This window comes from Chenopodium quinoa, unplaced genomic scaffold (genome assembly GCF_001683475.1).
Source record: "Chenopodium quinoa cultivar QQ74 unplaced genomic scaffold, ASM168347v1, whole genome shotgun sequence".
Taxonomy (NCBI): domain Eukaryota; kingdom Viridiplantae; phylum Streptophyta; class Magnoliopsida; order Caryophyllales; family Amaranthaceae; genus Chenopodium; species Chenopodium quinoa.
In genome coordinates this window covers 21,866,874-21,879,872 of record NW_018742204.1, presented here as the reverse complement: position 1 = coordinate 21,879,872, position 12,999 = coordinate 21,866,874, and the positions used below count along the sequence as shown (strand labels likewise).

General features: G+C 35.6%; 1 protein-coding gene across 2 annotated transcripts; it reads right to left on the bottom strand.

Moving 5' to 3' along the window:
- Positions 1 to 456: 456 nt before the first annotated feature.
- On the bottom strand, positions 457 to 12,055 carry LOC110723541 (LMBR1 domain-containing protein 2 homolog A-like). Of its 2 annotated transcripts, XM_021902894.1 has the most exons (14): positions 11,660 to 12,055; positions 10,369 to 10,445; positions 10,051 to 10,209; positions 9,721 to 9,934; positions 5,992 to 6,078; positions 5,765 to 5,904; positions 5,385 to 5,465; positions 4,368 to 4,432; positions 3,924 to 4,096; positions 3,173 to 3,303; positions 2,947 to 3,034; positions 1,825 to 2,038; positions 1,542 to 1,648; positions 457 to 1,395 (listed from the first exon to the last, which is right to left on the bottom strand). In XM_021902894.1, the coding sequence occupies exons 1-14, from the start codon at positions 11,825 to 11,827 to the stop codon at positions 880 to 882; spliced, it is 2,220 nt and encodes a 739-aa protein (XP_021758586.1). In that variant the 5' UTR covers positions 11,828 to 12,055; the 3' UTR covers positions 457 to 879. The 2 variants fall into 2 exon arrangements, with proteins under 2 accessions (XP_021758586.1, XP_021758593.1); XM_021902901.1 differs by lacking the exon at positions 11,660 to 12,055 and having other exon boundaries at positions 10,051 to 10,187; positions 10,369 to 10,446.
- Between the last annotated feature and the right edge of the window lie 944 nt (positions 12,056 to 12,999).

Below are 12,999 nucleotides of genomic sequence, written 5' to 3'. Positions count from 1 at the left end.
ATTTATTTTACTTACAATTTCTCCCAAAAAATCATCAAGAATGAATCATTGTACCATGTTCCAAACTTTGGTCACTATTTTGTATCAAATGAATCATAGGGACAAAATCTTTGAAAAAATTGAATATGAATGTGACAGGGCACAGGGCCGGGTATTTCAACATATATCGCTCCAGAATCGATGTGATTGTCCAATTATATGTTCACTTTCTTTCTACTCCATTAATTTAGATAGCAGCAGAGGCAAGCAGTGTGCACTGTACAGCACATATATTTTTGTATCTTATTTCACAAATCAATGCTTTAATATCGAATCATGAGAGAACAGTTCTGCTAATCTACATCAAATTATGTCATTAATCCCAATATACAAGAGGTGTGATCATTGATCGTGGCCTCGATAAAGAAGATAAATGCAGATTAAGAAATGAAGTCACTGTTACTGAGTCGATGAAGATACTAATAAATTTAACTGTGTTACAGATAATAATCTGATTGTTGGTTGAAAACAAATTTCACTAGTATATATCGAATTCCAGATACACATACAAAATTGACTATTATAGGAAAAATACCAAAACCTAATATGCTTTCATATATAAGTATACAAAAATATTTTCTCGTGTATTGGGTTCTTCAGGGTAAGAATCATCTTTCACAATGTATACATTGTTACCCTATGAGTCAGTTCTAGTTAATCAGCTGCAATATGGCAACAGCAAATAATCCCACAACAGCAGAATCACACGGCGCAGCCAAAATTTGTGAGCTCATGCGCGGGCATTTGACCTTTTCACTAGACCTATACAATGATCTCAAGCACTCTGCCTGCGACACAGTTCCTATACATATAGGGAGTAGCTCTTAATTACACAGAATGTCATCTTTTTGAACCCGATTTCCTAATCTCATTATCATTGTCATCATCGTAATCATCATCATCATCAACATATGCCGTGCTATCTACAGTAGGACGTTTTAATCTCTGGAATATTTCATCCAGAGACTCAGAAGAAGAATTATGGGAGAGAAGTTTTGGTTCCTGGGATTGTTTTAGAGGAAGAAATTTCTTTGCCTCAAGGTTTGTCTTGAAATTGTTAAAACCCATTTTCATTGACTGCCATGTGGAAGACATGCCGGAAGATGTGCGTCTTAGGTCATTTGCTGAACTGGAAGTCTCAGAATTCAGCAACGAGACCTTTGCAGCAGCTATAGTATTCTCTGCAGGTTTTGAGCTGGATGTTTGCTTGTTCTGCTCTCTCATTACAGCATACTTGTGGCCAATCACCTCCCTGTTCCCAATAGATTGCCGAGCTTCAGATTTTGATGTTTTCCCCAGACTGCCTTTAATATCATTCATGGATGAAGATCCTTTCATCTCGACAGCAGGATCACCCTAAAATAAGTTTGCATTAAGCTAATAACTTATCGACAACATAATCATATTCCCAAATGCATAGAACGACATGATAATTAAAAGATTATACATAACAAGTAATACCTTCAAAATTTATTTTTAAAAAATGAAAAATTTAAACATACCTTTGACTTCATGCCAGTCTCAACATCCATGCTGACACCATTGAAGTTTCTTGCCAATGGTATAACCTGCTCACCAACTTTGTGTCCTTGTTCAAGCCAAGAACGTTCTGCACATCAGCAAGAAAGTTATAGCATTGATGGATGAACAGAAGAGGAGGAATCAAAAAGGAAGAAGAAGGAGAAGAGAGGAGTGTACTTTCATATTCCTTCCAAATCTTTTCAATAGTGAGAACCACCCCCCTCTTTGACTCAAGATCTAAGGCATGGAGTTATGTTATTTTACCTTTCTGCAAGATGATCATTCCTGATGGATCAAATCCATCCAAGTCTTCAGCTTCACTTTGAAACCTGAGTCTTTTCCAACTTCCAAAAAAATTCATCACCCGATCAAAAAAGTTACTAGCAACCAGGATTGTATAGACAACCATAATAAGAGGGTAAATTTTGTTGAATCTCCTCCCAAAAAAGGGGACAGCATCATCAATGTTGCCCATTCGCTGTTATAAAAGTTTGAAAGGAGTAGAATAGTTAGTCAATTGGATACTGCCAAAAAGCAACACTGATGAGCAAAGCACATCATACAAGGTTTGTACATTGGCTAACAACTCAGGCTTGACAATCAATAAACAAATGGCAGGTCAGAAAATGGCGTATTGTGCAAAAATATCCAACATGATTAATAATCCGTTGATCCATTCTGATATTCATGAGGAAATAATACTGGCATAACTACGAATGCAAGATTGGAGATGAGAAGCACCATCAGAAAATATAAGTGATAATGAATAAACATGCAGCGTGCCCAATACGACAATACCCCATAACGTACTTGTGTGGGGGTATGGCTGCCAATTGAAGTACCCATGCTTCATAATTTGGTAACAATAATATAAATTTTGTCACAGCTGTTTGGCAACTCTTAACACACCTAAACCTTTTTTTTTATTGGGGAAAGGGAGATCCAATAGGAAATAAAAAGGAAAAAAAAAACATCATATCATAACATCACGGGAAAAAGACAGAAACCCTATTTTCTTAGTCTGCCAACTTTAAAGGTGCACCCAATGTACATGTGCATTCCCACATTTGATCAATTATAGCTGGCCCAAAGGTTTCCAGAATCCTACTGCAATGCTCCAAAAGGTAAATGGGACTCCAGCCTCTTCCCACCCACCCAACAAGGCAATAATCCCCTTAAGTTTGAAATATGTGCACTCACACATTGGAACTATTGTAGGCATCCCTAAATTTCCAGAATCCTATTGCAATAGTCCAAAAGGTAAATGGGACTCCACCCCCCAATGTATGTCCAATTGTCCACTATATCAACTTTTCCATGCAGCCACGTTTAACTCACTGATAATAAATGTCAGAACCGAATGCTATTTTATTACTTGAGAGTTACCTTTTCAAAGATAGTTTTAGCATTCCCATCAAGGCGGATAAGATTTAGAAAATTGTAAGAGACTGGTGGGGCATAACGAGCAACCATCCTGTGAAAAGAAAATACAGAATTACTAGCTTTTCTTGAAGGTGCATTTTATATTTTTAAGTAGATAATTTAAACTATTGCAGCCACATCTCAAATTTTGAAGCCTATTCTCATACTAGAGAAATATCAAATGACTTACGAGCAAATCATAAGCAGGTTGACAGAGCTTGTCTGTCTTGGCGTCAGTGAGTAAAACATCAGCATTCCAATTTTGAGCAATGAATAATATGTACATATGCACATGTACATCAGAGGAATAAAGGCAAAAACCTGCCAACAAAGAAAGGGGTACGATCAAATGAACATAATAGATGATCTCACATTAAATCACCCACCCCACCATAGCTCACATTAAAAAATTATTTCATCAATTAAAGATTTCATCACGTAGCAACAGATAAATCATAAATAGAACTTCTAACCAATCAAACAATAACAAAAATTTTAATAGAAACATCTCATAACTAGTAGCTCTGCCCCTTTTCTCCACGGGTTAGCACATAATGAAGAAAATCAAGACAAAATAAGCACACGGCATTAGTTATACAGCAGGATAGTCAAGAAACATTGACTGGTTATATGGACGACCATTCCTACTTTAGAATTATGAAAGCGCAGCAACCTACATATGGCCCCAACAAGAGAATTTCTATCATTAATTTTTTTGCCACCAAAAGGGTGCAACACTAAGTGACTGAAGATCTGATTCTGGATACTAAAAGCATCTCAAAGAAATTTTTCCTAAAACGACGAATCAGCTTCGCAATTAAATTCGTCAAGCAGAAAATTTTCTAAGCATAATATGACACGTGACACAACAAAGATAATGATGAAGAAAGAAGAAATAACTGAAAATTGAAATAATCATGCAGTACAATCTTCCTGAGTACCTGCACAAATAACTCCCTTCTTCCCACAGATTTGATGAGAATTGAGAAAAGAGACAGATCAACATTGGGAAGTAACGTTGCTTCAGCCAAAAGAATTGCCACTGACATGCAACCAAGTACGATAGCCAAAAGTTTCTGTAATTGCTTCCTCAAGATACAGCGCCATAATAGCTCTGGAAAGAACAACCATCTCTGTTAGCCTGATATTGCTTTTACCACAACCCGCTAGAAGAAGAAAAATATAATATCCCTGTTGCTCCACTACAAACTAACATCATAAATGAGATATTAAGGAAACACAATTTTTTTACAAAATTAAGCTTCACATCTGAAGCAATAGAAAAACATTTGACTATCAACCAAGCTTCTCACAAGAAATTTCAGTTCAAAATTTGCTATATACAGCTATTCAAATGTGAAAAGCTTTGGAAGTTCTAGTATTACCAATAGTATCTAAGAAGGAGCCAATTCTGCCAGGACGACTGCCTCTCAGGCTTGAAATAAATTTCCTGCAAGTACAATTCAAGTTCCAGGGACTTAAAAAAAAAAAAAAAAAAAAAAAAAAAAAAAAAAAAAAAAAAAAAAAACACTACCTTTACCAAAAATATAGTAACAAATGCACGTGTAAACTTTTACGTATGAAATGAATTTCAAGAATATCAATAACAATTGATGCATGACTATGTAGCATGGCAAATCAAGATAAGCAATCAACAAATACGACTTTGGAGAAGAGAGTAGCATTCTTTTAACTTCTGACCTTTACATTAGGTACAGTTTCAACATTCAGTCGCAGAAAATAAATGGAAAAGAAAAGGAAAAGATATATCCAACAGATATGAGATAAACATTTGGCAATAGGCATATATGCAACCCAGCCTAGTCTTAGACCAACGCACAAGAACAAATTGGGCTTTCCCCTTCCCCACTAGCTTTTTCCTCAACCACATCATCAGCTTAGATAAAAGACAAAACTCTCAACTTTGAGATCCGACAAGTAATAACTTTTCCATCACCTCCCAACAAAACTAATACAGTCATACAGATGATATTCTCGGCATTGAACACCCCTTGTTCATCATATCCTTTCCCAAAAAAATCCACATTTTCATCTAATGAATGCCTACGCTGATTTCCTCTTTGTGACTTCAAAATTAAGAGAAATAACTCCAGATCCAAAGGAAAACTCCTCCATCCCACCCGGGAAATATAAATATTAGGCAATTCCCATTGTGGTTCAGGAGGAAGCATCCTGGAGAATAAGATGTCACAGCATCATAACAAGTCAGTTGTACAAAGGGAGTGTTTAGCAAAGTAAAGATAAGGGGAATAAATAATTGATTCAACTTTTAATACCCCCATCAGTTCCTAAAAATTCGACTTACTTTCCGATCAAATAATTAGCTGCAAAAGCATGTCAAATAATAAATCCTATAAGTGGAAAGAGAAGTGGTGACATACCATCCAGTAGCATGGCGTCGTTCATAATTTTTGATGGTGTCTTCCAACTCAAGGGCCTCCAAGACATATGTCATATATTCACTAAAAAGAAAAAAATAATTAACACAAGGGGTGAGTCATGTAATCATATCATGAAAATCACAGTATTTATCAATATGTCACAAAGCAATAGGACATGTAATCATATCATAAATAAGTTCTTGAGTCAAGAGTAACATAACAAAAGAAATGACACAATGCAAATCACAGCATTTGTCAAGAAATATGACACAAAGCAAAAGCATCTAATTACACCAGTAAAATGAACAAATAAAATATACATATTTTATATATTGGCAGTTTGGCATACATAGACTCCTTTTGTTCTCAGACCAATTTACCTTTTGTATCGATAATACTCCTCTTGTGCTACTCTAAGTTGACGCCTAAGCTGAGCCATTGATTTATCATCTGCATCATAATCCATGTCATTTTCACCCAATCTCCCTCCTTGTGGCTTGAAGGATGGATCTTCTTTAAACTGATACAAGTGATAATCAGATTTAATAGCTTAACTAAGAAAGAATTCATTTTCTAGCATACAATCAAGAGAGAAGAGTTGTCATACCATTTCAGTCAACATCTTATCAATTACATCCATGTAAATCCGTAAAGGATCACGCTTTGACATTTGGTTAGAGGTCGCTTGAGCAACCTAATAGAGAATAGAATAAATACGGGAACAGCAAAGATGAAATGAAATACTTATAGAATTTATCAACATTCATAAACTATGAGAATTACAGTATATCCAAAGCAATAGATACACATTGCATCAATGAAAAAAAAAAAAGCAAATATTTCAAAAAAAAAATGCAAATTACTAAAGGAAAATCAACTCCGAAAATTTGCTAGAAAACTACGTATGACACAAGATTATATCACGATAAAAGCCATAAAATTGACATTGCATTCCTCTTATTCAATTAGTTATACACAATTTTTTATATGTGGCTGCCTGTGGACAGGGTTACTTTTACTTCTAGGGGGTTAGGAGTTACTTACAGAGAGTTACTCGTTTGGTGGGGTTACTTAATCTGAGGTTACTCGTTTGGTCAGGGGTAAATTATAGGGGTTACTTATTCAAGGGTTACTCTATCAGTCAGGGGTTAAAAACGCGCTAACCAACTGAGTAAGTAATCCCTTCAAGTAACCCTTGAATAATTAACTCATAATAATAACCCCTGAATAAGTTACTCATACAAGTAAAAAGTAACCCCTGCTACACGGTGTGGCCATCTACACAAAAAAGTTGTTGTTAATTAAACTACTATTTATTTTATTTTTTTTATAATAATCCCAACTTTGTAGAGGTCTTCCCAAATTGATTCCCTATTACAACAATAGGCAGCAGCCACATCAAAGCCACATCTTTATCCCCAAAGGTTGCATGAACCGGGAGTCCATGTGGTCATCCACAACAATCATCCTCAATTTGCTTCTATCTAATGCTACATCACCTTGCAAGCCCATTTTCTTCATGGCCTTCCCTTCAGATGCCATCACCCCAACCTTCAACCTTCCTTAAGGGTGCATCTTTTGGTCAATGTCTCTCATGTCCATCAAAGCAGAGAATCTCTAATCTTTAATATCCACAACCCCAAATTTCATCCAAACATTTTCATTCCTGATTCTATTTCTCAACTTGTTCCCACACATCTATCTCAACATAAACATTTTATTGTACTTATCTTTTTAAGGTGATCGTTTATGACAAGGGTAAACATATTGTTTTAATTTCGGGGAACTTATATATTCACTCCCCTCTCCATCACCACCACCCAAGCTCTATCCCACTAGATCCAAGTACCACAAGTCCCCTGATCCCATATCCATAGCAATCATCAAATCACCACTACTCCCTCCACCACTTACAAAAAAATTCCATTTAATTCCGAATCTTCACCCTCCAAACCAGCAGACCTCTCCAATATTTACACACATGAATCACTTGCCTATTTCTCCCACAAATTATTAATCATCTCTCTCCTTGCTCAATCATCAACTTACTCAATTGAGATAAAGTTGGTCACAATTTGATGCTTCCATCATGAAATTATTCTTACTCCTTTTGTAACTTTTCTTTCACCCTATTAATATATCAAGACTATCAAGGTGATTGATTAATTACCTTTGTGATAATAATCTCAGGTGGTGGATTCATTGTAAGGTTCTTGGTTGTGTATAAGAGATTGTTTCCAAGAAATTGGTAATTTCTCAAAAAGTAAGTTTACTTATTTTTCTAATTTCTCTTCAAAGCGTATCAACATAGCAAGTGGAATTTCCCAATTCAATGGTGAGCTCCATAAGACTTTATTTAAATAGACATCTAGATATTGTTCATTTTCCCCCATTAATTGAATTCATCTGGTCATCTGGATAAGTAGGGAAAAAGGTGGAGAAATGATGGTGGAACTAGAGTTTGGTCTTGGATCTCTTGGTGGACTTTTGACTGTTTCAGAGGGCTGACCTTAACGAAATAAAGGAAGGAGTAGGTATTAAATGTGACAGGAAAATAAGAAAGTGGCTGGCTGAAGAGGTTAGTGCAGCAGGGTTGAGCCGTTGAGGGGAGAAGAGGGTGGAATTCAACTAATTATAAAAATCAAAGAGCCAATGACAATATCCCCAGCCACTTTCAACAACTAAACTGTAAACATGTTACTTAAAGTGAGCTGATTTATGAAGAAACAACCCATGTTAAGAGTCATGGGGACACGCCCAATTAATTAATAGATGGGACCAGTATAAGGATAAGGGGCAAAAGTTGCGACTTTGGGTGTCATTTTATTTCCTACTACTCCCTCCATCACTAAATAAAAGCTCTATTTCTCCCAAAATTCATGTCCCTTAATAAAAGCGCAAATTTTCCTTACGGGTGGGTTCATCATCCACTAACTTATTTCTATCTTCACTTTAAATCATCAAAACCCATCTAACTCCACTATATTTTCTCAATACCCCTAAACACAATAAATTGTTCCTAGTTTCCCACTACTTTCATTTTTAATTGAACTTTAATCAACCATTCCCCAATACAATGTCTCTCAAACGAATATCGTGCCGCAGCGATAAAAAAGGCTTTTATTTAAGGCCCTTAAATACCATCTTGTAACTCTTGCTGAGACCAAATCACCAAAAGGTCTCCCTTCACCTTACTCTGGGATGAGTTGCTCATAACATGACAAAATAAGTGTACTTAATTTTTTGCCCTTCCTAGGAGTTTTAAGATTCAATATAAATGATGACTATGTATAATATTTCATCAAACAGCAACAGAATTTCCTGCAGCATCAAATTCTAAGGTCATCTTGAGCAATGCCTACACTAGATATCTAAAATCCACCAAACATTCAAAGCAAGGACTGTAAATCACAATTAGGGAGCCTTAGCCTTCGAGATCTTAAAGATCACACAGATAATATCCTAAGTCATCTATATCAAAGATTTGCAAGGAAAAGCCCAAGCCTACTTCATAACATTCTGCTCCCTTTTGTCCCCCTAAAAGTAATAGTTTTTTCTTTCAATAGTATCCCTATGATGTCTAGATGGGGAGAATATGAAAACAAAAGACAATGCATTATGATTTCATCATTTGCAGTATCAAGAAAAATACAAAGTAAAGACTAAGGATAAGAGACTTCAATTTTGGAAAATAAATATATTGCAAAAATTTCACCTAGAAAAATTGCAAGTCCGAGGAAGAACTCTAGCATGCCAACTATCTAGGAAATCCGCTTGAGCACAAACCAATGTTCATTAAGGGGCCTAGAAAATCCTATGCCCAAGCCTGCTTCCCCAATAATGTTAGCATGAAAAATGAGCCAAAACCGCTTAAAGGGGCACTTAAATCACCAAACCAGAAATTATAGCTAGTTAACACTTGAATGTGTGTGTATGTGTGTGTGTGGGGGGGGGGGGGGGAGCGAAAACCTATGGATGTGATCCAAGGAAGGCTCAACCTTAAATACATAGGCGCAGATGGAAAACAGAAGGATTCAGCTTGAGTGAGTAACATAAAATTTTGATGTCAAAGCATAAAAGGAACTAAGGAAGAGCAACTCTTTATTGTAATTTCATATAGTGTGACAAAACTCCTACATGAACTCTTTGTACCATAAAATTCCATGTCAAGTACTTGATAATCAGGAGTTTGAATACTACGATGAGTCAGAAATAATATTAACATTTTTCATTTGAATAAAAAAAATATACCAAAAATTATTGGAATAGGGTTAAGTCTGACACTTGAACACGTTAACCATATTTGCCAGTTCTATATGACACAGTAGAAGCTTACCACAATTGCATTTGAGAAATTCTGATGAGCCTCATCCAGTTTCGAAGCCATTTTTGCAATCTTATGGGACAATAGTTTCTGCCAAAATGTCCAATCTGCATTCTTCCAGAGGCTTCGCGGAATTTCACTTAGACCAAAACCGAGTAAAAAGGCTCCGGTAACAAGTCCGAATGTGTTTGAACAAGCCATTGCAAAACCAAGAACACCTCCTTTCCTGGTTCAACCCCACATAAAAAGAATGTCAAGCAAAAGATACAATATTTCCATATAAGTCTTTGACAACCTTTGAAAAACGGAAGTAAATATAAAATAAAAAAGGTAGCAACTGACAGCTTTCTGCGCATAGTGAAAAGGAGTATCAGTCCAAGAAGACCGATAGATCCAACAATAAGATAAAAGACAAGGTTCACATGTACACTTGTTTTTAATCTTTCCGTCAATGTGAAGTCTCCAGCATCTTCATAACCCTGGATAAGGGGCACCACAGCCCTGCTTAGCAAAATCACATAACTCAAATATATAAGGCTATCTGAAATCTGAATCACTGAGTTCTTAAAATGTAAAAACATATGTGTTGCATTATTTTCTGCATCAGCAATAAGAAAATGCCTAATAATGACAGTTAACACATTTAGTCTAGAACCATACCAAGTTAACAAAAATGTGCTCCAATATGACCAGCTCCACAAGAATGAAATGACCCCGTTGTAGTGACCATTAACTGTCTGCAGGAACAATATCAACAACTTAGAGAAAATCCTATATGAAGCTATTATCCTAGTCCACTCTTAAAAAGCCTGTAGCATATTCAACACTTGAAACAAAGCCTGAAGGGAACAGAAATCGCATATTTTCAAATAATTCTTGCCAAAAAAAAAAAAAAAAGGATCTCCGCATGATACCGAGGACGAGAACACAGATGTTATAGAGCTGTTAAGAACCTAGAGCTTCATATCCTGTCATTCTGTACAGCACATGAAAAAATCATGGACCTTTCTGCTAACCCTAAGTCCCTAACATATCCACATTGTCAAAAGATAACTCAAAAAAAATTATTATTTCAGCACACTTCTTAAGCCTGTTAAAAGGATACATGATCCGCATAGCAAAATAAACAAGTAACTCAGAGGCAGATAATTAACATTTACAACTGACTTTGTAGAAAGAGCATAGCACCCTTCTCCACTAATTCAAATTTAATCAAGCTATTAACTTAACCTTTTCTATTACACACACCAAAAAAATTACTCTGTAAATGCTAGCATTTGGATATCCTTATGGAATATGAAATTAACATTACTTATCTTCCTCTTTGATAAACACATACATCCTTTAACCTGCAAAATTACCATGTTCAGAAAATGAACGGATAGTCTAATGACTTCAGTCAATAATGTGCACAGTACAAGTCACTTTACCAATGGATGACAACTACACATCTATATCATCTCGAGCTACCCTAAACCTGAAGTTCATTACAAAAATCCTCACAAAAGCATCTCTCTCCCATGATCACTTCCCAAGCACGAGCAGTCGAACACGACTTCATAACCAGCAAAATCAAACCGAGTCGATACACACACATAAAATTAACCTCACATCCCAACTGCCCAACTCCCTAAGCTGGTATTCTCCTCTAAAAGATATATCCAGTGCAATTTAAATCAAACATCACTAAAACACCAATATCCAAAACACAAAACAACACGAGTAACAGCTCAAATAAACCAAATGCAATCCATGCAAACCTAAATCAGATCCCAATTTATGAACACCACATCATAAAAACAGCTTCGATCACAAAATCCAAAATTAAACCCTAATTAAACATCAAGTAATCAAAATCCAGAAATTCAACCAAATTAAACAATCAATCAACCAAAATACAACCCAAAAATCAAAACAAAATCAAAAGAGGAGAGAGAAATTGAGAAAATACCGTCCAAATGTCGGCAGGGACAAGAATGATTATAGAAAGAGAACAAAACCAAGCATAACCAACAGTAAGGAAGACATATCGAGGAACATGAGGTCCAGCAAAGTATTTTAGGGTTATCACAACCATCCCCAATGTCATCGGCAACGATATCAGGTAAAACACCCACATCTTCCTCTTCTTCTTCTACCTTCCGACTACCAAATTTTCCCTCTTTTTCTCGTAATTCGATAAATTAGGGTTTTGAGATGAGATTGTGAAGTTGAAGCTTGAAGAACACAACAATGGCGGTTTTTTTTGTTCAATTTGATCGATAAAATTTGCAGGAAAATGTTGAAAAAATTGTTTTCCTGCAACAAGACGACTTTGCGTCCTTTTTTTTTTTAATTAATTTTGTTTTGCTTAAAGGAGGTGAATTTGTTGGGTCTAGTCAGCAGTTTAAAGTGGACCCACTAAAGTTACACGACGTAGTTTGGTGCGTTTCAATGATGTGGGCTTGTTTAGTGGACCTAGTCTTCTTCTACCTATATTACGAGTACCATATTTATATTCTAGATTAATGGCCGTGATCTTCGGAGTAACTTGTAAATCTAACTTCATCCAACAAATTTAATTTAATTTAGTTTTGTCCTCAAAAAAAAAAAAAAAAATTTAGTTTTTTTATTGGAAAGTGACTTCAACAAAGTCTTAATACTAGGTATAGACTATGGAGGATTTACATTCTGCGGTCACTTTAAGGCTGGGGATCTCTTACCCTTCTTCCTCATTCTTAAAGTGTCTGACCTGTAAATATTGTACCACAAAGTCATTAGCGTTGAGATTCGATTAGAAGTTTTCTCCTTACCAAAAAAAAAAAAAAAGTATTTATTACAATTTATAGTAATGTACGGTATTTTTATCCCATACACGTATGATTGGCTGGAATCGAACTCATGAGTCATATTCTATCCATAATCAATTTTTAAAATCGAGTTTGGCTAAACAAAAATTGTTCTCAAAGTCGGACTCAATACTAAAATAATTATGGAGTGTTGTAAAACATAGGAAAAAGAAGAGCAAAGAAGAAGTTGCATGTATGTAGAGAGTAATCTTAGTTGGTAAGGGAGTTTGGTTACTAATGCTAAAGAGAGTTGCAAAGATATGTAAAATGGACATTAAAAAAAAATTTGTTCAAAATAGAAATAATTTAGGCCCTGTTTGGTGGTAGCGTTTGACGTAGAAATTAGAGTTTTGACTAGTCAAAACACTACTGTAGAAAAAAATTGGGAGTGCTTGGCAAGGTAACAATTCTAGTAGCGGTTAGCAATAGAGTTAGCATTTAGGCATCTTTTCTTCAACGTTAA